The sequence below is a fragment of the Mytilus edulis genome, chromosome 4, assembly GCF_963676685.1.
Source record: "Mytilus edulis chromosome 4, xbMytEdul2.2, whole genome shotgun sequence".
Classification (NCBI taxonomy): domain Eukaryota; kingdom Metazoa; phylum Mollusca; class Bivalvia; order Mytilida; family Mytilidae; genus Mytilus; species Mytilus edulis.
The window spans coordinates 33,800,579-33,827,895 of record NC_092347.1 but is presented as its reverse complement, the minus strand read 5'-3'; the positions used below and the strand labels follow the sequence as shown (position 1 = coordinate 33,827,895).

Genomic DNA, 27,317 nt, shown 5'->3' with positions numbered 1-27,317 from the left:
AATTGCATGCATTGTCATATAACTTATTGCAGTTCATTAGTGCATGATAATTGTATCTAACGACACGATATTTAAAGATATAAGTGCATTATGTTATAATGCTTATATATATGTATTAGCTGTACGTCAGCACATGTTCAAACTTTATATGCGTGACCCAACCGCTTCTTAAATAAGTTAAATATAAAATCTGCGTTTTTGTTCAAATTTATTCACGAATTAAACATGTAAAAGATGGACGGAAGATACCAGAGGGATAGTCAGGCTCATAAATCGAAAATGGTACAGTGCGTTTGACAACAACGAAATATTTGAAAAAATAGAGCTTACCCAAACTGAAGACTGGCCCTAGGTTACATAATAAACCAGATGGTATCACATTCTGAACGATTTGTCCATGGAACAACTCCATTATCACCGTCCTCCAATGGTCATCAATATTTACTTCTTTCCATTTGATTTGAGCTCCTATAAATACGGACATTAAGATTTGTGGTTTGTGTAATATTTGAGAAAAAAAAGATAAATTAATGTTAGCTTGTAGGAACTCCAGTTCAGCTTAAGCCTAATAGGAAGCATTGTTTTCTTTAAAAATATACACAAAAGCATCTAAAATAATATTTCTGGACATACTTGCTATGTACACCCTAATCATATTCGTCCTATACATCCCTGATTTATGACTGAACGCCTTGCGAACAAAAATCAAGTAAGCGTATTCGTTCTTCATCGGAATAGCCATTTCATATAAGAAGCAGTCAGATTTTGCTCAGTCCTGAGACTTATTCAGCCCATGAATTATGTTTATAACCACCTTGTTCCGTTTGAAAAATGGTGAAAATTAATCGACTAATATTTAGAGTTAGCTGTTTGTCTATGTGTATGTTTACAAGAGAATTGAAGTTGTGTCCTTGTAAAAAAAAAATGATCTTAAACACAGGTTATTATCAGACGCGTTTTTAATTATTTTTTCTTAACAATTTATTTACAGATTTCGAAATATTAAGTATGTAAACATAAGCACTTTTTAACATTACTCAATGCAAGCATATATTATAAGAACGTGGATTATCATTGACAGTGACTGATGCGATGAAATTACGAAACCATTTTTGAAGGTCAAGCCTATATCCAGTAAACGTTTGTTGATGTCAACCCTGCTAACCGTATTTAAATGGAGGTAACAAAATAGGGATCATGTAAATTTTTAGACATATTTTATTGTGTTTGAAGACTTTATTTTTATACAACTTTAAGTCCTGAATATAATAATCATTTCCCAAAGAATGATTTAAACAATTTGTTTAATAAAAGACCACATTTTCGTTTTGAATAATTGTTAAATAAATCTTTATCTGCTATAAAAACTTCAGTCGTAAATATAAATGTTAGAAATTTGTAGTGAAAAGTAAAGTGCAACTGTAAAGTTACAATTGATAAATAATGAAGTTGGACTAAACTAAGGTTGTAATACCGCGCTAATTATCAGAAAAAAATGTTACATCAGTGCAGTTCTTTTTTTAATTTCGTGCTTTAAAAAGATTTCATTCAAATGAGAAAAAAAATCACGACACTTTAGAGAGAACTTGACCTTTTATGATGAGTTCAATCTTTCTTGTAATTTCTTTCATTCCAGCTCGTATCATGCAATCGAGAAATTCTTTAAACCAGGACTGAGGATGAGGTTTGACAACTCTGTCTATCAACACTATCAATGCTGCTTTGTCGCCTCTGCTGTAGCACTCCATACTTATATCCCGTATATCTTGTTCAGTCAACAATCCGTGGCATTTACATGTTTGTGACAATGGCTTGGTATCTATGTCTTCATCTTTAATGACACTAACAATACTTCGCAACTGTGTTTCAACAGTGGAGGTATACTGCTTCAAAAGTAGTTCTGGGACAAAGATGAAATCTATGAAGAAGTAAGATTTTCTATTAGTTATTTTTGTCACAAAGCACTCTCTTATATAGCGATCAGAAATATTTCGTTACAGTGTAGCTTTTTGGTATGGAGAAATTTTTGGTCATTACGAGAATTGTTTTAGCAAAAGGTCTTTAATATCATTAGTAAATTTATTAACAACTTTAAAATTTGCGGCTATTTACAGCTTGACGTAAATTGACCTCTTAGTGTATTTCAGATTATTATTTTTTCAATTATTTATTTTTGTAATGGGGTTTCTTTCTCAACGATTTAAATTGCATAACCAATTTCTACATCATCAATGTTTTTTTTTTTTTTACATGTAATTAACTTATTTTCACATAACTATCGCGTAATAATGTAAAAAACGTAAAATGTTCAAAAAAATCACTTATTCATATGAAATGCAAGATTATATCAATTATGAGAATATAAGACAAAGATTTAATAAACTTCAGATATTATAAAGAGATGCATTCTGTTAAATGCAAGGAAAAGGATTTAAATAAATTACAATCTGGCTTCGGTCAAAATGCCAAATCACAACCTTGATTTAGAAACTATCTATTAGAACGTTTCTTATATAAGCAGAGCATCAACAATATAAAAATAAGTATAACATATTTACCACAACCGTATTTTAGCACTTCGATAAGTATTGTCCAGTTGCTTGTGTTTTTTCTTTGTCCTATGATGTCTAAAATGCCCTTAATTTTCTTTTCCTCTGGACATTTTCTATGTCTAAGTCGTTTTACTGCATCTACAACAATAAAATCGCTGTAATTTTTATAAATAGGAGAACTGTTAAGGGGACTAAAACTTTTGTTTCTGCATGATCTGCATCAGTATTTCTAGTAAAACAAAAGGCCTAACAATCTGCATATTCAAACGGTTAATGGGTAGGAATCTAAACCGTTTTCAATATATTAAACAATTCTTTCTATATTTCTATTTGGTGGTGGGGTTTATACCCTTCTCTCATTAAAAACACAATATTCGGTGCATTTAAACAATCTTGTCATTGCCGATGTATATGTGGTTTTGATTGAACAGGGACGAAATCAAATAAATCAAGGCCAACATAGTGTAATATGGTCTTGCCATGGAAGAAATATATATATATTTAAGAGTTGTGATTGTTTAGACATTCTTATCAACTATTTACTTTTGTGACTGCATCTTACGATCATTTAGAGCAGTTAATTTAGCTAATATGTAATCAAATCCGTTTTCGCGCCTAATAATCATGAACTGTGTTGCAACTCTAGATTCTACTGACGGGGAAGGTAATACTAGTCCACCGAAAGTTCAGTCTAGGTAGCCGAGCGGTTTAGAGCGCAGAACAAAGTACAGACGGTATTGTCTAGATATTCCAATATCATAATAGCATGAGTTCAAATCTCGGCGAGAAGAAAACAAAAAAAGTCTACCGCTAATATGTAGATTTAAAATTGTTGTGCTGATATTATAAGAGTTGAATGCAAATTTTCATATTAAAATGGCAATTGTTTGACATATGTCTCATGGAAATGAGATGCACCAATGGTAATATTGATGCAAATCATACATCCTTGACTTGTCACAAGTGGTTTCACTTCACTTGATATACTGTAAACTATGCAAAACCTACAAAGCATGCAAAGGTCTATTGTCAATTAATCTCCATGAAATTGATACCAAAAAAGATATTCAAATTTAAAGGAAAACGACAATGCAATGGCAAAAAAAAAAACGGAACCCGACCAAAAGACAAACAACAATAATCATAACACAACATAGAAAAAGGTAAAAAAAACCATTGTGAATCAAATGTATACAATTTAGAACGAAGTTTCGTCGGGATCTTAGGAAACCAAGCAATATTGTAACTTTTGTTACAAGCTCTTTTTTATGTTTCAATAACTTGGATGAAAGATCAATTTCTTCAACTTTGATTTGAATTGCAATGTTTAGTTCTTCCTTACAAACTAATGAATGCAATTTTTCTTATCGGTGCAAACTGTTTAACCTATTAAAAAAATCTCGTATTGTAAAATACTTCTATGTTTTTAATTTTAGAAAACATGGGATTTCAGAGAAGAAAAACCATCATAATAACAACTTGTGAATCAGAATTTATCAAAAAAAAAAAAAAAAAAAAAGGGTTTTAAGAAATACATCTGGTGTTAGCTAACCTCATATTACATATGTCTTTGACACATATATTTATTGATTAAATGCGAAAATGAGCTCAAAATTCAAACCTTAAACAATTCTTATACATATGTTTCAATGTTAACCGTGTATGTCAAAAAGCCTAATACCAACTGTGCACATATCTATCATACATGATAAAGTGTGTTGCACAAAAGTAAATGAAATGTTATTAATTACATTGACATATAAAATGATGATAAAAATATTAAGGTTAATTGCATGTGTTGTAATAAAAAAAAATCAAATTTTGTACAAGTTTAAACCATTTTTAAGCAATATTTTGTTCATGTTATTACATTACGAAGTACTTTTGAACATGTTATAACTTGTATGTTTGCATTGTACAAATTATAACATGTACAACAATTTTGTTCATGTTATAACTTGTACCAAATCGCAACTTTTTCAAGATACATACATAATAACCCTAAATATCAGAACAAACACTGTAAATCTGCAAATTTGCGAAAGCAAATTTTGGTTCTTCTATCACCTGCTTTCGACCTCATGTTTTTGGGATAACGAGAGAACACCGCCTGCAAAGTGTCCTGCTCTATAGACCTTTTGGCCACCTAGACTGAACTAGAAATTCAACATTTAAGTGGCGTAGCGTTACCTAGAATATAAAGTAGTAAAACAGTACATTATATATTTGGCATGAAGATGGAATTGATTGCAGATTAGCCACATTATCTATCGTAAAGGATAGTAAGATGCAGTCATAGAAATAATTAGATGATAAATACGTCCGAGCAAGTGACGACTTTACGACATATCTATCAATTTGATCACCAGTTAAGGCGATACATGGATGAAAACACATAATATATGAATAATTACTGTAAATATCAGCACACCAATATAAAAATCTGCAAATTTGTGAGAGCAAGTTTTTTGTTCGTCCCTTGCCGGGATTCGAACTCGTTCTGTTCAGATATCGAAAAAAACACCGCCTGCACTGTGTCCACCGGCACAGCAGACTACTTGGCAATCTTTATATAGATGTTTAACATTTAATCATCAATTAAATTTAACACATTAATTAAAATTCAAAAGATTAAAAGTCGGTCCAATTTATTGTCATCAATCTGAATATCTTTTTTATTTTAGTCATTAATTATGAACAAATTTAACCCCGTTGTGTAATCTTGTCAATTGTGTATATTAGTTTGCCCACTAATCAATGAAGTTCATGCATAATAATGTCCTTGATTTTATGTCAAAAGCAAAATATAGTTAGAGATACACATATAATTTAGAGTTGACGTACAAAATGGAAAAAGAATGCAGAATTGATTAAATTTAAAAAAAAAAAACATAGGTTATAAGAAAGGCGCCGTTCAATAAGCCTCATGTGATGTAAGGTCATATTACAGATGCATTTGAAAATATCTCTTAATAATTAAATGTAAAAAGAAAATGTATAATATTTTCAAACTTCAAACAAAGCTTATTCAAATTTTTCTCAAATCTAAACTACGCATCTTACAAACGATACTGGATTGTTTACACATTTATCCTATATGATTAAGTTCTTCGTATGAAAGTAATCAATCTGTATTAACTACATTTATAATGTAAGTATAATGCAATTTGTAACATTAAAACTCAATGTAACTGTAATGTTATAAACTATTATATCAAAAATCAATTTAATTGAAATGTAACTATATATTTTACCTAATCGATACAAAATATTTAAAATATGCGGAATTTAAAAGCATTTAAGATTAGTTTTTTTTATTGTCACATGTTAAAGATAATTTTTTCGATGAAAACCAAAACCGTACAAACTTGCCTATTTAAAGCTTGGTTTTGACCAGAATATGTGATTTTTTTAAACAGCGTTTGTGCTAACTTTTTTTAAGTTTGGATATCAAATTGGTAAAATAATTCAAACCACCAATAAATTTGTTTTGTTCAGATATTACTGGTTTCCTATTTTCCATTTTAAAACTGTGTATCTAACACATAATAGAACATCAAATATTAAAGATAGCTGCGTGTTTAAAAAAATATTTTCATCATTAATTCTAGGTTAATTAAGCTCAACCTGAAATGAAATATTTAACAATATCAACATAAAATTGTGACTGTGACTTTCGAAAAATGTAATAACAAACTTAAATAAAACATACCATCACCCAGAATCTGTTTGATCTTTGGTGATGATATCAGTTCTCCAGCTTTTATTATATGTCCCAGCAACGGAATGAAAACACCAGCCATTTCTCCATCTGTGGTCGACATACTAGATATCTCCAAATAGGACAGTACTATCCATCAGTAAACAAGCCGAATATCAGACATGGTCGAAAAGGCCTCCTAACGTACATAAATACAGACATTCATCCAAAGGTACTTTACTACTGGTCAAATATATAGCCCGTTTATTGTCTACATGCATTAAAGAAAATCGTAAAGCCCACTATCCAAAACCTATGTGTACGATTTTTTTTTAACGTCCGTAGACAATTAATGTGCGATATATCTGACCATTAGTAAATTCACTATGGTATGTGAATATATTTAACCTACTTTAAATTTACAATTGAAAATTACTTGTTATAATGCTGAAGCGGAACTGTTTTTCCAAGTTCGTCACTTTTTTATGACCAAAAATTAATAGAAATCACTGTTGTAACTCATCATGCCAAAAATAACAATGCATTTGTTGATATACCGCAATTTGCGTATTGACCACCAATTTTCGTATACAATGATATACTAGTAGAGGTATATTGACGTTCTTTTCACTTTAAATCTTCAAATAAATTCTTGCATGTTATTGATCTCAGTATCGACATGAAATTGCTTCTTAATTCCTGTGTTGCATTTACGATAAATGAATTGTGCATTTTATTATAGGGCATAATCCGCTAGTTGGTGATTAATCATGCCTGGTTTGCATAAGGCTGAATCAGTACCAACTTCAAGCTTTATTTTGCAAAATGGACAGTAAGAATCTATAGTTTAAAAATAGGAATTAAAAAAGGTAAAAAAGATGGTCATGTTAATTTTTTATTTTTTTTTACCTATCAAGTATATCAAGATGCAGCATGATGTGTCAGAATCAATTATATATCATCACTAAGTGCTCATCAAAGCTTGGTTTGGTATATGCAAAAACAATGCTTCTAGTCGATTTACACTTAAGTTTCGGCGGTATCTTTTGTCAAACATTACCGAGTTTACACCAGCATTAAACTATTGTGTACCGAAAACCTGTACATAAGGGAAAATATAGACATTGATGGAGCTAGATAAATTAAATTTAAATGGATAACTTTTTCAAAATGCTAAAAAAAATGAATATTGCTATTCATTTTTTATCGTTCCTATGGATAAATTAAGTTAAGAAATATGTTTGGAAAACTCCCCTCATCTAAAAGAAGTGAAATATATTGATTGACGTCTGTACGACTGAGTAGACCATAACAAGTAAAACTCATATGTTTGTTTGTTTTTTATTAAGCATCTCTGCAGACATGAAAAATGTAGATCAAAATCCAAGTATTTTTTTATTTTCTTAAACGTACAATGCAATCATAAAAGTGAGAGGTTTAGCTATTTATAAAACCAGGTTTAACCCTCCATATTAAACATAAGGAAATGCCTGTACCAAGTCAGGAATATGACTGTTGTTGTCTATTCGTTTTATATGTTTTAACTTTTGATTTTGAAATTTTTGCAAGTAAACTAATTTTATTTAGAGGCGGACATGATAATTATAGTTCAACGAGGTAAACATGAGCTCTGTACATTTTGAATTTCTAAAATTTGATGAGGGACATTCTGTTTCGAATTTTCCTCAGAGATAAGTGTTATGTTAGTGCACTTGTTATGCATATAAATAGTTTATATCTAGGTCCAGTTATGGTTTAAAACATTAATGGAAGCACTATTATGTCTGTACTCAGAGTAGATATTGTGGTGTAAACTCGGCCATGTGTGACTGTCAATTTCTTTTGATAAACCTTTAAATGTTTTGTTAGAAACACTCCTTTATCCTTAAATTGGTCCATTTTACTATATATCAATAGTAAATCGTACGAGTATTCAGGTAAATCTACCAATAACTAGTTATTCATTCAGTTAAGGTTCATCATAACAAATAGACAAATATGGCCGTATTTTCAACTAAAAAATTACTCTGTGTGCAGACTTACCTGTGCAGTTAAGTTAAATATATTTTGCATATGAAAAAGATGAAATCTTTCTTGGATTTTACTGGGCATCGTATCCCTTCCTGTAGAAGGTGTAAAAAATAAACTAAGTTGGGATATAACTTTGAGATGCTCCCTCTCAGGTAAGAACTGGTTTGGCTTGTATTGATTGTCCTTGATTGGCATGGACAATAGATATCTACACATTTATAGGTGAGTTAAAGAGTTTATCTGAGTGGACAGTATCAAAGTAATTCAAGTTTGTTTATTTTTACATCTTCTGCAGGAAGGAAATAAAATGCCCATAAAAATCCAAAAACGATTTAATCTTTTTGAAACACAAAATGCATTTAACTTTCATATATTTAGTGGATGCCAGGACTTAAAACTTTCCAAACTTCACAGGTAAGTATGTACACTGAGTAGTTTTAGAGGTGAAAATACGGCCATATTTGTCCATTTGTTATGATGAACCTTAAAACGCCTATTCTATTTTACCAATATTTCGACAATTACTGCATTCGATACTACAATAAAATATCAGTTTATAAATGCAATATATAAGATGCATGGAATAAATTGCTCACATTTTAAATGAAGTAACCAAAATCCGCTACTGAACAATTTACGTCGTTGTTGTTATTTCACCGGATGTTTATATTGATATAAGCCTGAGTGCACCCAGTAAAATATGGTATGTGATCCCGATAAATTAAATCTATAACATGAAACCCAATAGCTTGTTGGACACCATTTGTAGCAGATATAATTACCAGAACTACGAGCAAATCACATGATTATTTAAAGATTGTGTAATTATACAAAAATAATATGAAATATACACAAAGATTCAAGAAAATTACTTAAGAGTTCTAAGACAATACACAATAAAATTCAAAAGAAAATATCTTACGCTAATATTAAAATAATTCGCTTTTTCGTTATAAAAGATTTGAATAATTTGTTTTAAACTTCTCAACTAGATATGTATAGTTTATTAATAACATCATTTGTAAAAGTATATACCACACGACTAAAACTATTAAGTTTCTAATAGAAAATGAAAGAAAGTCAATTTGAAAATATGCTTTGGCAAACAAAAAACAAAAAGCAGCAAAAAGCAATAAGACAAAAACTCATAAGATCAATTAATGCTCATGTAACACAAAGCTGCAAATGTCTATTTAAAACAAATTACCCTAACTTACAAAAATGTACTACTAAACTTTTATGCATGTAATTAGTTAACGTTGTATCCTTCAACAATACACGCAGTATCAAGTTTGGCAACATAAAGTTACTGATGTTCAAATTTCACAAACCAATTTTAAAGAAGATACAAATCAACAAAAAACTGGAAGAATCACAGATTTTCTAATTAACCGGTTGTGTCGACAGAGTAAGCGTTTCGTGTTATGTACGCATCACAATCCATGCGAATTAGTAAATAAAATTAAAATGCTGTGATTGGTATATCACTTTATCATAATTTGATCAATCAATGACTTGTTTAAATTACAATAGATATATCAAATAAATGACTGTTGATATACTTTAGGATTCATGAATATCTTTAATAAAAATATGATGAAAAGCATATAAGTATCTTATCATATCCCTCTCAAATAGATGAAAATGTATAGCATTACATTGAAGTAAGAAGTCACTCATATGTTCATTTTTAAAGAACAAGTGATTGCATCAACAGACATACAAAGACCAATGAAAAGAACATATACACGATATGGCAAGCATCAGAAAGAACGTTCATACGTGCCTTTTTTTGTCTATATTTTCATGTTAGTACTCTACGTTACCAATGGTGTAGATCGTTATATAATATGTACAAGTACCAGACCATTTAAATCCGTCTCAACACCTACTAATAATACGTAAGAAGACAAAAGATACTGTTATCAATTTCCTATCGAATCCTATGTTTTGGTAATGTGTATTATGACTATCTATATGTGTGCAAATTCCATCGAAGGGGTGCCAATTGTGAATAAACTTATCATAGATATTAAATGTGTACCCCTGACACAACAATGACAATCGAATCAACAGTATCAGGTTAAAAAGTCCAAATTTATAAGTATTTGGGACCCAAATGGTTTTGTCAAATACAGCTAAGATAATATTATTGTGTGAAATCAAAATCCTTAGAATTTTTCAAATATCCAACTTTTGTAAACATAATTATTTCGTTTTGAAATGCCTTGTTTGATGTTTACATTTTATGAGGCCCTCTCAACAAAGCTGATTAATATTGTAATATGTGTGTCCGACCGTTCGTAACACACTTTATAAACAAATTCAATATAAAAAGGACAGGAAGCAATTGATTTCAAAGTACGAAGGACAAGTATACATCGCAATTTCAGTTGTAAGTGAATTATCCTTTATTTTGTACTATTTGTTATGTCTTAATCATATTGATGAATACACAAGACCAGCAGAACCTGCGAATGAAGTGTATACCTCTAAACTCAAATGGTACGAGTTTGCTGCTAATACAGACAAGCTTGGCACAATGAAAACTTCTGACTGAAACAGGGGTTTGGTATCCCATCGATTGAGTAAATCCTTTTGTAATGTGTATGGTTGATATCACGGTTTAATCGACTGTTGATCATAATAATGCCTCACAATTAGCCTTGATGTAGCAAATTGGTAGAAATGGTCCGCTTTATTCCCGATATACTGTTTTTCTGAGTTATAGATAATAGAGTATACCAAAATCATCAATTGTTTGGGTCCTGAATGCGTTGTACTTTTTTGGTTTTATAGCTATTTTGATCTGAGCGTCACTGATGTAGACGCAAAGCGCGTCTGGCGTATGAAATTATAATCCTGTTACCTTTGATAACTTTTTGTACTATATTTTTCGACACCTGAAAATGTCAATTGTATAAAAAATATTTACACATGCAACAGAATTAAGTTGCACATTGAGTAATTTAATTAAGAAATTAAAAAGAAATAAATACCAACATAAAGGAGGCATGCGAGGCATAAATTAATTGATGCCTGTATCCATATTTTGACAATTTTACTTATCATGTCTGTTTTGTTCACGCATCGTTATAAATAAAACTGAATTTGATGCGACTGTCATACAAGTGAGAGGTTTATCGCTATTAAATCAGGTTTAATCCACCATTTTCTACATTTAAGAATGCATGTACCAAGTCAGGAATATGACAGTTGTTGTCCATTCGTTTGATGTGTTTTATAATTTGATTTTGTCATTTGATTAAGGACTATCCGTTTTGAATTTCCACGGCGTTCAGTATTTTTGATATTTTTATTTTTTAAAAGATGTTGAAGCAACATGTGCTGTCCTTGTCAAAAGATGTAATCAATTCTTTTTTAACTATTTTGTACTAAAATTCTTTATTTTTATTTTCACGATATGATCATTCTCAATTTAAACATAAGGAATTTTAATAAACATTTGATTTACAACCATATTAACCTATACTAGAAAATATGGTTGTGATAAGTATGACAGACGTTCGTTTTATGTACATAAAAGCGCGGTACCCTTAATGTTTTTTTTTATTTCCTGTGCATGTACTAATTTTGTGTTACGAACAGATAATCCATATTCCTCCATTTTCAGTATACATGTATTTTTTTTCTGGCCAATATTCATATACGATAATTTACTGTTTTTGCATCTTAACTTTTACTCTTTTTGACTGTCTATAACGTTTTTACCTGAAGGTACAAATAGTTCAAAGGTCTACTAAAGAATACAGACGTAAAAATCATTACTACCTAATCAAATCTACTATCATAATTTAAAACACACATTTTTACATAAACTTATATTTTATTTTGTAAAAGGTCCAAACAAGAAACAACTTTGCATTGGTTTATTGTATCCCACAAACTACACAAATAATTTTTTTTTAGCTCATAGTTATATACTAAATTCTTTACAAAGAAACAAAAATTAAATAATTTATCAGATGAATATACTAAAAACTTTTTACAAAGAAACAAATATTTATCAATTTATCACATATTATATTATCAGCTCTTTCCAAACAAACAAAACTTCAACAATATATCACCCAACTATATTATATTATATATATATATTACTACAATTGACTTAATTTTTTCACTATTTGATCCTATGTAACGTCATTTTTTTTTTTTTGGTGTCGCAAAATACAACATACACGGTACCAATTTTCATACACAAGATGCCTATTACGAAAATTAATGTCTCCTATGGAATGTTTGAGGCAAAAATATTTAAATGTCTAGAGTCTAATAAAATTGTTGATGTTCGAATCAAACCAAAAAGGAATAATGATATTTAAAAATGTTAAAAAAAAACTTCAACGACAATCAAACTTGAAACTAGTGTGAACAGTGTCAGTTTGTTCATTAAAAAATATTTCCTCCGAGATGATATTCTTATTTTTTGCAAAAATGTATGGTTTTACCATAGTTGTTTTTTCACAACTATAACATGACGTATGGTGACCGTGCCATTTTTCAACCTACAAGTCTAATTTCGAATACATACTTCATAAATAAATACTTATTTTGTAAATAAAAAGACATCTGTTAGTTAGAATATTGAAATAAATACATAATGAGAATATAAGTTTTAAAAAATGCTGGTTTTCTTGCTACTAAAAGGGGGAAAAATACAATAACACTAATAGTCAACAATTTTTCTATAAGCTATATGTCCCCGTGAATGTTTAAGCAATAAACAAAATTTATAAAATTGCAAACAAACGTTTTATTAGTAAATACAACTGTAAAGAAATAAATCACTTATTTGTCTTTATTTTAATCAAAAGCCTTTCACATGCACATACATTGAAATTTTAAACAAAGAGAGCAAGACAGATTATGCATCTCTTCTTTATATTAAAAAATGGCGGTCTAGTACAGTTAATCTGACTTAAGGATATTCGCTTGTCATGTTTTGGAATTTCTGGCAGATTTTCGGAATCCTCTAGTTTTATCCATTTGAATGCCTTAAATATTTGGCCCACTAACCCCCATTTTTCTTTTTATAAATCTTTTACATATATAATCATAAGCCGTCTGTAAAAGTCTTATAAAATCTTTGTTATTTTTATAGTTTTTGAGAATTTTAACTTGTCAATGATAAAGCAATGAAACATCAAGAGAGAACATATTCCCGTCAAACTTTCAATGGCTTATATCTTAAAAACAACCACACAGACCTATGATATTTTTTTCACTCTTTTAGTTTTACATTAATCCCCTATCAATATATACTAATCTTATGAAAAGCTTGTTATTTTGAAACTGAGTAGCGAACTTCCTTAAAGCATGTAGTTATTTTCTTATGTATATTCTTTAGTATAAGATTGATATGACCAAGGAACTGCTTGTTCAAAAGTCAGCATCAAAAGGGCAAAACCAGTAGAGGTATAAAAATAAGCCACATGGTCTTTCACCAAAACAAAATAACAATGTTTGTTGCTTAAGACTTGAATCTTGCATTGAGTAAGATCTTGTCCGAGCTTCATTCAATGCAATATCACATTAGAATCTCTTAAGGATATTTCATAGATCAATCTTCTTCGTTACATCATCAAAGTCAAAAGTATGTGTATGTTTAATCTTGAACATAGGGTCGACCCTGTAATCTTGATTCCAAATCCTCGTTAAGCATTGGAACTGGACAAAACGGTACGCTTTTCCATCTCTTGAAAACATTTGTTTTACCAGCACTGTCAGCCACTAGGAAATTATCAATCTTCAGAACAGGAAATTCTGCTCCTTGATAAATGGTCACATTCCCAAGCTCTTTTCCACAATTCTTACATTTGACTTTACCAACACCACATGTAGTGTAGGCGTCAATACGTTTGGCTTCTGATTTTTCAGTTGTTATACAGTCTCTGACATCGTCGTTTATTACAGCGTGATGGGCATCCTGGATCTTCTTTATATCCGATGATATACATATATAGCTACTACATTTTCCACACCGTAATACGAATTCTGAATTTCGTTTTGTAACTCTCTTTCTTGACAACTTTTCTAAGTCTCTTTTCTTTTTCTCTGATCTTTGAATCTTTTCAACATCTTCTAAGAACTGAACTTTATTTCGAGACAGATTTTGCTGGACTTTTTGTATGGCTTCGTTCATTTTTGTCTCTCTCATTAAATTTATTTCCTCTTTCTCTGCAGTACCTCTCTTTTCGCTAGCTACTACAACCATTTTACTTCCTTCTGCTCTTCCTCTACCTATCAGAATAAAACAACAGTTCTGATTATTCAATATTACGGACAGCACTATATATTTATGTTCATGTAAATTTTTTGAATCAATACAAAAAAGCTTGAAGAAATAAACGAATTTGGGCCACTAATTTTAGTATGGTAGTATTTTAGTAGACCCTTGTTTATTTTTTACAAAGAATACTAAGATGTGGACATGAATTATTGCATTTCACCAGTTATCTATCATACACGGAATATAGCATTTACTTTCGATTCTTTTTCTAGTTTTATGATTCTTATGTTGCATACTTTTCAGTGGATCTATTTTAGAGCTATTTCTTTCTTCTAAAACATCTAAAACTAGTGAAACTTACATATATCATTTTATAGAAAATCATATATGATATTGAGAAAATGAGTTCCTGAGAAAACAATTACCTCTAGCTTGTACCATGGCTATTTCGTTTGTTACATGGTCATATCTGATGACTAAGTTACATGTCTGTATATCAAGTCCTTCTTCCGCTACAGATGTTGCAAGAATAATTTTATGTTCTCCCGTTCTGAACTTTTTAAGGATGCAATCTTGTTCCATCTTGGTCATACCTACATTTATATGTTAAATTTATATATTAAAAAAATTGATTCAAACTTTAAATATGGTACTCCTAAATTTATATATTGTAGCAAATAGTATATAAACTCATCATAGATACCAGGACTAAATTTTATATATACACCAGACGCGCGATTCGTCTACAAAAGACTCATCAGTGACGCTCGAATCCAAAAAAGGTAAAAAAGCCAAATAAAGTACGAAGTTGAAGAGCATTGAGATCCAAAGTTCCTAAAAGTGTTGCCAAATACAGCTAAGGTAATCTATGCCTGAGGTAGAAAAGCCTAAGTATTTCAAAAAATTCTAAATTTTGTAAACAGTTAATTTATAAATATAACAATATCAATGATAATTTATGTCAGCACAAAAAGTGCTGACTACTGGGCTTGTGATAACCTCGGGGAAATAAATCTCCACCAGCAGTGGCATCGACCCAGTGGTTGTACATAAACTCATCATAGATACCAGGACTAAATTTTATATATACGCCAGACGTGCGTTTCGTCTACAAAGGACTCATCAGTGACGCTCGAATCCCAAAAAGGTAAAAAAAAAAAAAAAGCCAAATAAAGTACGAAGTTGAAGAGCATTGAGATCCAAAATTCCTAAAAGTGTTGCCAAATACAGCTAAGGTAATCTATGCCTGAGGTAGAAAAGCCTTAGTATTTCAAAAAAATAAAAATTTTGTAAACAGTTAATTTATAAATATAACAATATCAATGATAATTTATGTCAGCACAAAAAGTGCTGACTACTGGGCTTGTGATAACCTCGGGGAAATAAATCTCTTCCAGCAGTGGTATCGACCCAGTGGTTGTAAATAAACTCATCATAGATACCAGGACTAAATTTTATATATACGCCAGACGCGCGTTTCGTCTACAAAGGACTCATCAGTGACGCTCGAATCCAAAAAAGGTAAAAAAAAATGTCAAATAAAGTACGAAGTTGAAGAGCATTGAAATCCAAAATTCCTAAAAGTGTTGCCAAATACAGCTAAGGTAATCTATGCCTGAGGTAGAAAAGCCTTAGTATTTCAAAAAATTTAAAATTTTGTAAACAGTTAATTTATAAATATAACAATATCAATGATAATTCATGTCAGCACTAAAAGTGATGACTACTGGGCTTGTGATAACCTCGGGGAAATAAATCTTCACCAGCAGTGGCATCGACCAAGTGGTTGTAAATAAACTCATCATAGATACCAGGACTAAATTTTATATATACGCCAGACGCGCGTTTCGTCTACACAAGACTCATCAGTGACGCTCGAATCCAAAAAAGGTAAATAAGCCAAATAAAGTACGAAGTTGAGGAGCATTGAGATCCGAAATTCCTAAAAGTGTTGCCAAATACAGCTAAGGTAATATATGCCTGAGGTAGAAAAGCCTTAGTATTTCAAAAAATTCAAAATTTTGTAAACAGTTAATTTATAAATATAACAATATCAATGATAATTCATGTCAGCACAAAAAGTGCTGACTACTGGGCTTGTGATACCCTCGGGGAAAGAAATCTCCACCAGCAGTAGCATCGACCCAGTGGTTGTAAATAAACTCATCATAGATACCAGGACTAAATTTTATATATACGCCAGACGCGCGTTTCGTCTACAAAGGACTCATCAGTGACGCTCGAATCCAAAAAAGGTAAAAAGAAAAAAGCCAAATAAAGTACGAAGTTGAAGAGCATTGAGATCCAAAATTCCTAAAAGTGTTGCCAAATACAGCTAAGGTAATCTATGCCTGAGGTAGAAAAGCCGAATAATTTAAAAAATTCTAAATTTTGTAAACAGTTAATTTATAAATATAACAATATCAATGATTATTCATGTCAGCACAAAAAGTGCTGACTACTGGGCTTGTGATAACCTCGGGGAAATAAATCTCCACCAGCAGTGGCATCGACCCAGTGGTTGTAAATAAACTCATCATAGATACCAGGACTAATTTTATATATACGCCAGGCGCGCGTTTCGTCTACACAAGACTCATCAGTGACGCTCGAATCCAAAAAAGGTAAAAAAAAAAAGTCAAATAAAGTACGAAGTTGAAGAGCATTGAGATCCAAAATTCCTAAAAGTGTTGCCAAATACAGCTAAGGTGTCTATGCCTGAGGTAGAAAAGCCTTAGTATTTCAAAAAATTCTAAATTTTGTAAACAGTTTATTTATAAATATAACAATATCAATGATAATTCATGTCAGCACAAAAAGTGCTGACTACTGGGCTTGTGATAACCTCGGGGAAATAAATCTCCACCAGCAGTGGCATCGACCCAGTGGTTGTAAATAAACTCATCATAGATACCAGGACTAAATTTTATATATACGCCAGACGCGCGTTTCGTCTACACAAGACTCATCAGTGACGCTCGAATCCAAAAAAGGTAAAAAAGCCAAATAAAGTACGAAGTTGAAGAGCATTGAGATCCAAAATTCCTAAAACTGTTGCCAAATACAGCTAAGGTAATCTATGCCTGAGGTAGAAAAGCCTTAGTATTTCAAAAAATTTAAAATTTTGTAAACAGTTAATTTATAAATATAACAATATCAATGATAATTCATGTCAGCACAAAAAGTGCTGAATACTGGGCTCGTGATACCCTCGGGGAAATAAATCTCCACCAGCAGTGGCATCGACCCAGTGGTTGTAAATAAACTCATCATAGATACCAGGACTAAATTTTATATATACGCCAGACGCGCGTTTCGTCTACAAAAGACTCATCAGTGACGCTCGAATCCAAAAAAGGTAAATAGTTATCAAAGGTACCAGGATTATAATTTAGTACGCCAGACGCGCGTTTCGTCTACATAAGACTCATCAGTGACGCTCATTTTTATAAAGCCAAACAATTACAAAGTTGAAGAGCATTGAGGATTCAAAATTCCAAAAAAGTTGTGCCAAATACGGCTAAGGAAATCTATGCCTGGAATAAGAAAATCCTTAGTTTTTTTCGATAATTTTAACTTTTGTAAACAGGAAATTTATACAAAATGACCACATTATTGATATTCATGTCAACACCGAAGTGTTGACTACTGGGCTGGTGTAAAATAGCCAAATAAAGTATATGCGTATCAATCGACCTTATGCTTGCAAGATGTCTATACCAAAAACCTGAATTTGAGCAAACATTATAATCTGATACGAATTATTTCCCTTTTGGTGGTTAGAAGGACAGCCTTGTTACAATGGAAAACAATATTCATAAGTAGTTGTAAAAGTATATACTGATAAAATTGAGAAAGGAAATGGTGAATATGTCAAAGCGACAACCACCCGACCATAGAGCAAACAACAGCCGAAGGCAACCAATGGGTCTTCAATGTAGCGAGAATTCCCGCACCCGTAGGTGTCCTTCAGCTGGCCCCTAAAATATGCATAATAGTACAGTGATAATGGACGTCATACTAAACTCCGAATTATACACAAGAAACTAAATTTTAAAATCATACAAGACTAACAAAGGCCAGAGGCTCCTGACTTGGGACAGGCGCAAAATTGCGGCGGGGTTAAACATGTTTATGAGATCTCAACCCTCCCCCTATACCTCTAGCCAATGTAGAAAAGTAAAACAATAACAATACGCACATTAAAATTCAGTTAAAGAGAAGTCCGAGTCTGATGTCAAAAGATGTAACAAAAGAAAATAAATAAAATGACAATAATACATAAATAACAACAGACTACTAGCAGTTAACTGACATGCCAGCTCCAGACGTCAATTAAACTGATTGAAAGATTATGTCTTCATCATATGAATATCAGGTACAATCCCTCCCGTTAGGGGTTTAGTATCATACTATCATAAAATATATGAGAAGAACATAACCCGTGTCATGCCAACAACTGTTTTTTTAAGAAATAAATGTGTTTAGTTCCGATGCAAAGACCCTATCAGTGAATCAATGTTAAAGCCAAAATATGCAATCTTTAATGACCTGACAACAGTATCGTAACTATATCCCCTTTTAATAAGTCTATTTAAAGGTTTTGTTAGTTTCTGAGGAGAATGCATATATGTTTGAGTAAGTGAAACGCCCGACAATTAATTTATGTAGAAAATTGAGATAGTTGTCAAAGTTGAAAAACGTTTGGAATACTAATCACAATTGGAAATCAAGACGGCTAGGAATCATAGAGCTCAATGTTCGACAAACTATCTATTTTATTCAGATAGTGCATCTGTTAATATTAATTACTAACATGCTGTTAAATGGTTCTTAATGTCGACGGATGCGCTATATATTTCCGGTCCCTAAATTCTACTGAAATTTGTATGTATTGTGGTAAACAAAGAAAGATAATGTGATTGATGTAAAAAAAAAAAATCAATTCAAACTCTTTTTTAATTGCCGTTGATCAGTATTACTATCAAGCATATAAAACGAACGAACAAACTATAGGTTGATACTGCTAGTGACAATCGGCTTTTGGTGGTGACTAATTAAGTGTTCGATAATTCTATTGTAATTAAGATAAATTTATTAGCAGAAAAGCAACAGTAACTATACAATTATATTACTAAAAATAGTACTTATGTGGATGTGGCATCAATTCAATGGACTTTTTTGTCATGCACCTCAACGACTAAAATTTATCATTTAGCCGAACATTTTTAAATTAAAATTAGATAATTGTTCTTGTATGTAGTTTGTATTAAAAACGGACAAATATTTTCACTTAATTCGTATCTGTCTATATTATACGTTTGTGTATATGTAAACAAAAAACAAATGAATAACTAATTTCAAAAATGTAATAATTGTCATTCATATAATACGTGAAATGTGAGGAGAAAGTAACAAAGAGGCGTTTCAAAATCATAAGTCGAAAATAACCTGACATCGTGATGACATAAAACACATCAATGAAGGCTAGAGATTAAGCAAAATTAGCCCCATTAAAAGCCGGTGGTTCTCGTGTGCCTCGAAAGGATAAGCAGATCCACACGTGACAACTGTCGTGTTACTTTTTTAAAATATGTTGATTGAATAGTTATATGAAAAGATAGTGGATAGGTAAAGAACTCTTAATATCTAACCATAAGACATCACATAATTCACAAATAAACGGTCATGTAAATTTTCTAATCCTAAAACTTGACCAAATGTGAAAGTTTTGAAATTGAAACAAAATTCGTCATGACAGAGGATAGACAAGACTGTTACTGGTATAGACAACAGAAATATTCAAAGCACAATGGCAGACAGTACGTGATAATTCGTATGTGTTATAGTTGCAATATCACTCTAGTCATATTAAAAGTGTGCCCTGATTCAGTTAGTCATTTTAATTTGCTTTTCAACTTCATATTCAATTATACATAACATTTCTTCAATCATTACTCGACTCACCTCCTTTCTCTCCACTTGCTTGCGTTCCGACAAATTTAACTGGATTTAAACAACTTAAACCATCGGTATCTTTCATCCAGTTTTCAATTGCCTGGACAAGTTCTCTAGTTTTGATGAAAATGATCACCCTAGAATCTGGCTTTTCTTTATAAAGCTTGAATATTATATCTTTCAATGCCTCCAGTTTCGGGTTAATGTGATTTTCTTTTCCGACACAGGCTTTTAGTACTTGTTTTCCTTCTGTTAAAGAAAATTAATATATAAACAATTAATAAACACAATCTTTATTTTGTATTTTTAATACCCATTTCTTATTTAGAATGTATAAAATATGTCAACTAATTGAACAAACTAAACAGAACTGACATTCCATGCACATTTTGTACTTTAACAATGCAAATAAAACTTCATGCATATACATTTCATATTTAAAGGAGGAACCAAACAAAATCATTACAGATACAGGCTTTATAATTTAGTGCATCATCACTGCGTTTTGACAATGCAGGAATCACCATTGCCACTAAAATCAACACAATTGGAAGATCAAATCAACTACGCAGATAAAGCGCATTAAACAAATAAAAATAATTAAAACTTGTTATGACTAAAATGCCAAAACTTGTTATGTCTGAACAAAACATATATCAACTAAAATTTATATCGCTGGTACAATGGGAAAGCAATTGTATGTTAAAAACGATCAACATGAAAGAGAGTATGTAGTCAGTTCCATATTTCATTCGGGTTTTGATTATATTTAATGTTACATATATGCTTTCAAATCCGTTAAATCTTACTTTGGTATATTTTCAGCATTTTGTCATCCGTAGCATCTGCTTTCAGTCCTTCATTGTTACGTTTAAGATACTGTTCAAGATAAAGCATTGCATCTTCCACGCGTGCATCTTCATATATAATCAAAACTTTATTGTAAACCTGTAAATAAACAACACTCTGTTTTTTTTAAATTAAAAAAGATATTTCGAAATAAGACCTTGTAGAACTGCTCTTTGGCTCAATTAATTCAGGAAAATTCCCATATCTTCATCCAAGGGGTTGGTGTGTTGAATAACTTGGTATTGATATACACGTTTTAATATGACAGACAGAATGAAAAAAAACGGAATTATATGAATCTCAAATGGGGTGAGATAAAGCGTACCGATAAGCGTAGAATTTCACACTTTGCGTGTATCTCCAGTGTTATTATTCAAGGACAAGGGAAATTCAAACACTGTTGCATGTTACAGCAGAACTTGTCAAATATTAATGTAGCTCCTTTTGGTAATTTATTCCCAAAAAGAATTAGATATCACTAAAATTTTCCGATGTTCACAACTCATAAGTCCATTGAGAAGGTAAAAACGTAATAACAAAATAATTTAGGAAACTTAAAAATGTAAACGAATGGGATCAGATGTGTATAAAAAATAATTCTGTTAGTTATCATTACGTATTTTTTGGGATTTTGTCATAAAATTAAGAATGGAAATGGTAGTATTATTTTAATATCGTGTCATCAATTTCTAGATATAAGCAACAGCTTTACACCAAAACACAATTATGCTACAAGATGTATTTTTACCTGAGATCTCCCCTTGTTTTTGGCGGGGTTCGTGTTGCTAATTCTTTAGGTTTCTATGTTGTGTCGTGTGTACTATTGTTTGTCTGTTTGTATTTTTCATTTTTAGCCATGGCGTTGTCAGTTTATTTTCTATTTATGAGTTTGACTATCCCTCTGGTATCTTTCGTCCCTCTTTTACATAGATTAAGAAAGAAATATTGTTTAGCTGATTGATTTATGTAACAAATCTAAATCGACAAGTGACAACGTTCATTAGGAAAATATACTTATACATTGTATGTAAATAGGAAATCTATACTACAAAAAGAAGAGACCGATTTAATAGAGCCGCAATTCCACTGAAACCATACAAAGTCGGAAATATTTGTGATATGATGTATAAATGCAGTGTTGTGTACTACCTAAATATGCCTTAGATACAATCTTTTTTCACAAAAAACGCAAATTTTTTAGAACATATTCAAATTGGGAGACCGTTACGATCTGAATTATACGTTTTCACGCATGCTCAGTCGATTTACTGCCGCGGTCCAATTTGTTGGCCGGCATGGGGTAAAAACGAAGAGTCAAAGAATTCAACTTTACGACGTTTTCATTAAAGACCTTCTTAGATCGGAGATATAATTTAATCAATATCAACAAAATAATGAGAAAAAAACCAAAATCATACATCAAGGTAATGTCTACATGTTTCAAAGTATCGTCGTGCATCCTGATGGTTCAGTTTTGCCGTCTCTCTCCAATGTTTACTAATCCACTGTGTGTAGGGGTCGGATCCTTTGTCCGCTGGGCCTTTTAATATGCTTCCATTGTTAGGCAGGAACGATGCATCTTATCAAAGAAACAAATAGTACAGTTAGACAAAACTCAACATACAACTGTCTACAAAATAGTACAGAGAAATATGAATTTTGAAGAACTTCCAAAATTGAAAGGGTTAGACGTCCTAGATACAGCTATGGTACCAGTCGTGTTGCTCATGAAAAATAAATTATGTAATAGATCATGTGTTACGATTTTTTTTTTAGCAAGACGGGTGAAATATTGAAAAATGAAACATACCGCTAGTATTGCCTACCAAGAACATTTATAGCAAGTTACCTTTCGAAAAAACAAATTGAACGAAAAATTGTGTTGAAGTTGCTTCATACTTCTTATTCCAAGACAAAATCAAAACACTCTTTTCTATTTGTCTTAATCTTTTTCTGTTTTAGTTTTTTGATATGGTCAACTAATTGTGGTCGTATTTTTTTATTTCGTTTGTTAATTTGTATTTTTCTTTCTACTTACATGAAGAGTTGATCATGTATTGTTCTATGTTATCCATCATTGAAACAAGTGTTTCACCAAAGTAATTTTTCTTCCTCTCTCCAGTAGATATAGTTTCTAAGCAAAATACAACGTGTTATTATAAACCTGTACTTTTTTGTCTAATGTGTGAGTAGTTGAAATATATATTAATCGAAATATGATGACATTATTCAAAATAAGATGTATTAAAAATGCTAAATGTATAGTATTTTATATTTAACGGAACACATCACTAAAACATTCTATAGAATGCTGTTTTTTGAAAGTTGCATCCAATTTGTCATCTAATTTAGTATAGCTGGGACGTAAAATAGTAATGTAATTCGGATGTGTCCTCCGGTCATCGGGGTAATCTTACACTGACACACCGCACCCTCATGGGATAACTATTACTTAAAATTCACTCTAATGAATCTTATTGTGCTACATTCAAACTATCAATGTATAAGTGTTCTTCGTGTGATTTTTATTTAACAGAGTGAAAACAGTTTCGTATTTAGATACTTGTTTTGGTTAATTTTGATGCTGCATAAAATGAGAAAAAGGTACCTTGTTCTGCAACAATGACATGCTCGGTAAGTTCTGGTAAACATTTATTAACTGTAGACAGTTCTTCGGCATCTAAGTTTGCCATCATCTTTTGTATGTATTTTTGTGCCATTAACTCAGAGTTAGCTTTCCCGACGCCTAAAGATGCAGTTAATCCAACCACCTTTAACAAAAATAGTGAAATTGAAGGTGTAAAATTCAAGGGCGGATTTATACGCTGTACATAATTAAGGCAATTTTGAAAAACTATAACATACATAAGGTATTTCCTTTATTGTTTTTTATTCATTTCTGTTTTGTTCTGATTGGTTCTACCTGTATTGTTTGTTTTGTTTTGCTGTGCTGCACTGTGTGCTGCGCTTTGTAATTTTTTTTTTTATTTTTTTTTTGTTTGTGTGTACATGAACATTAGTGAAATGGTCCTCTTTACATTTGAAATGGACATAATAACAACAGTGATCACAGATACTCGTTCTTATATGTGCTAATAATAACTCTAGAGCTATTAAATAACATTTCATAAAACTGAGTTTCTACGGTTTATGTGAAAAGCTTTCTTGTAGCGTGTTTTATGGTGTATAAATTCAATTTGTTAATAAAACACTTACCAAGGGCAATTTCTGTTTATCAACACTTTCATCAAGTTTAAGATCCATGTATTCATCCATGATCTGTGCATATGCATGACTAGCATTTGCATGGTGACATTCATCAAATACTATTAATGTGAAGTCCTCAACTTTAATTTCATTGTTCTTCAATGCATTAACTACCAGCTGCGCTGTGACAACTAAAATGTCCCTCCTACATACAAAAATTTCTCAGTTACAAAACACTGTTCTTAAATGATTGATTTAAAGGAACACAACGAACAAAATGTAAGGTGTTGGAAAGGAAATGTGTTAATAAATTCAATATCACAGTTAGATTATCATGCATGTGTATCAAAGACTGTGTGGTGTGGGTGCTTATGTATATGTCTTGTGTAGGAAAACCTCAAAAATCATTCAGTTCAAAAAGCATAGCATTAGAGATGCACATGTATGTATATATTATAGATTCTGAGAGAATTTTTAATTTTTTTTTTTATACACAATGTGTGACCAACGTAACTGTTAAGTCTAACATTTTGCATTCAGAAACTCAAAAACTAATTTGGGCCAGAAACAAACTATAAGTCGCACAATGGAGTTATATAAGGTAAGATATTTAGGTAAGGAAGAAAAGAATACAAATCGTTGTGTTTTGCCAAAGAAAATTCTCAAAAAGCCATTCCGATGAAAGAATCAAATAAAAAGTGCAAAACTACATTATGTGAGTATTCTTTTGTAAAGGATTTACACAAAATTCTGCCACACGGTTCAGGAGAATGAGCGGATATAATTAAAGGAAAAAAGAGCGAACAGACAGGCGGACAAATGGACGAAAAAAATCCACAGCAATAAACCGCCTGGTTGATTCAAAATTATGCTGATGCTAATTAGTAAATGTATAACAAATCATTAGTGTTTATGTGATTATGCTTTTGTCTCTACGTTTACTTTTTGTCTATAGACATGTGGTATGAGTGCCAATAAGACAAAATCTCAATCCAAGTAAACATTTTATAAAAGTAAACGATTATACGCCAAGGCACGGTCTTCAACGCGGAGCCTTGGCTCACACCAAACAGCAAGCACTAGTTTTTATTCCAGTCGAAGTATCAATGACTTTTGTGTTGAGTTTACTGCAATGCTTCTGTGAGAGATTCCTCACTAGAGTCAAGCCCTTATATAATAAAATATTGCTTCTACTTCAAATTGTTCTTAAACAATTATCTTGATTTTTATTATATTAAGACATCCGAATGAGCTGTTGAATTAAGTCGACAGTACTTTACCGATGTTCAAAACGCGTCAATAGATTTGTAAGAGACTAATCAATGAAACCGCCAGAAATCGCATTTACTCCAAAAGAAGCGAGACGGAATGCGTCAACAAGATATGCTTCTACTGGTATGAATTCCTCACTCGCCACGGGAATGTCCACTCGGTAAAAATGTCACAATCGACATAATCGGTAAAATTAGATCAGACGAGAAAACCGGTATCTAATAATCTATCAGCACGAAAACATCATTTCGGTCAAACAATTCGTGATAATGACCGTTCAACTTATGTAGTGTCGATTTCAAGGGTATTTTACGTCTGGAAATTGATATAACGTTTTATGGATTGACGGAATTTGACAATTTGAGTAAAAAGTTAGAAGAAATAAAGGCAACAATGGTATACCGCTGTTAAAACTCATAAATCGATTGAAAACAAATTCGGGTTACAATCTAAAATCCGAGGAAAACACATCAACTATGAGAGGAAAACAAAATAAACAACAGGAACACTGAGGTGCAACACAAACTAACGCTTACTTACATAGAAAAGAACTATTTGAAAACAAGTTTCACATTTCTGACTTTGTACAGGACATTGTAAGACAGAAATTGTATTTGAACCTGTTTTTAATGGATAGCCAAACCACAAGCTTATATAGCTGTTAAAAAAAATATCGCAAAAATGACAACACTACGTGACTAAGATACAACACAAACACACGAAAAAAAAATTTCACAGAGAATCGCACAGGCAAATAATATAATAGTCGACACAACATGCAAACCACAGAACAACAAAGCACATCTTCCGTCAACGACAGACAGCACAGGACACCACATACGGTTTAACGAGTAAGTAATCTGGAAATTCATTCAATTATTTTTACAATACCGTCCAAACAATAATCATGAAAATGCCAGTATTGAAACTATTAGACATAACATATTATCCAACCGAAACCACAACAGATCATCTTAAATAAATACATGAATATTAGATGTATAAATTACCTAAATACGTCGTATAGCAATGCATATTCACACTCGGTAAAACAGTCATATTCAGGAATAAGTCACGTACTTAGTAGACAGACGACATAAATGTTAAAGGGGCACTAGCTACGAGATGTATAAAAATTTAAAGTATCATTTGTTTTTGTTCAATCAATAATAAAAGTGAAATAGTGAAATAATAATTCGCTTTTAGCGGCCAAAATGGTTCAATTTTGGCAAGTTAAGCTAAATGATATTGATAATGGCGTATTCACTTGCAAGTTAATAAGTCGACCTCATTAAATCCGTATTCATGTGAACTTCAATTTAACCCCTTAACTAGAGATGGACAACGCATGCTTTGTACGTGTACTGTTTATTTAAAGGAAAGGAATGTCAACATTGAAAGTGAAACAAAGGTAAATCATTTGATGACTGATTCGATCAACCTAAAATCTTTCTTCTACATGTAAAAACGACGAGAAGCATATATTTTTAATCTA

The 27,317-nt window shown here is 31.5% G+C and overlaps 2 protein-coding genes across 3 annotated transcripts in view; both read right to left on the bottom strand.

Annotated features, from left to right (window-relative positions):
- LOC139519525 (ATP-dependent RNA helicase DHX58-like) overlaps positions 1 to 8,976 on the bottom strand; it is a 43,277-nt gene extending 34,301 nt beyond the window's left edge. Inside the window, exons 1-5 of one of the 2 annotated variants that reach the window (XM_071311645.1) lie at positions 8,880 to 8,976; positions 6,265 to 6,451; positions 2,559 to 2,690; positions 1,592 to 1,918; positions 331 to 468 (exon numbers count right to left, since the gene is read on the bottom strand). In XM_071311645.1, coding sequence (XP_071167746.1) covers positions 331 to 468; positions 1,592 to 1,918; positions 2,559 to 2,690; positions 6,265 to 6,376 — 709 coding nt within the window. In that variant the 5' untranslated portion in view covers positions 6,377 to 6,451; positions 8,880 to 8,976. The remainder of the gene's footprint in view (positions 1 to 330; positions 469 to 1,591; positions 1,919 to 2,558; positions 2,691 to 6,264; positions 6,452 to 8,879) is intronic. The other variant, XM_071311647.1, reaches the window with a different exon arrangement.
- A 4,060-nt stretch (positions 8,977 to 13,036) lies between these two features.
- The window catches only part of LOC139519524 (ATP-dependent RNA helicase DHX58-like), a 30,849-nt gene continuing 16,568 nt past the window's right edge, over positions 13,037 to 27,317 (bottom strand). The window contains exons 11-18 of the mRNA XM_071311644.1: positions 24,560 to 24,755; positions 23,952 to 24,114; positions 23,382 to 23,477; positions 22,762 to 22,922; positions 21,304 to 21,442; positions 20,504 to 20,743; positions 14,962 to 15,129; positions 13,037 to 14,547 (exon numbers count right to left, since the gene is read on the bottom strand). Of these exons, the coding sequence (XP_071167745.1) occupies positions 13,913 to 14,547; positions 14,962 to 15,129; positions 20,504 to 20,743; positions 21,304 to 21,442; positions 22,762 to 22,922; positions 23,382 to 23,477; positions 23,952 to 24,114; positions 24,560 to 24,755 (1,798 nt within the window). The 3' untranslated portion in view covers positions 13,037 to 13,912. The remainder of the gene's footprint in view (positions 14,548 to 14,961; positions 15,130 to 20,503; positions 20,744 to 21,303; positions 21,443 to 22,761; positions 22,923 to 23,381; positions 23,478 to 23,951; positions 24,115 to 24,559; positions 24,756 to 27,317) is intronic.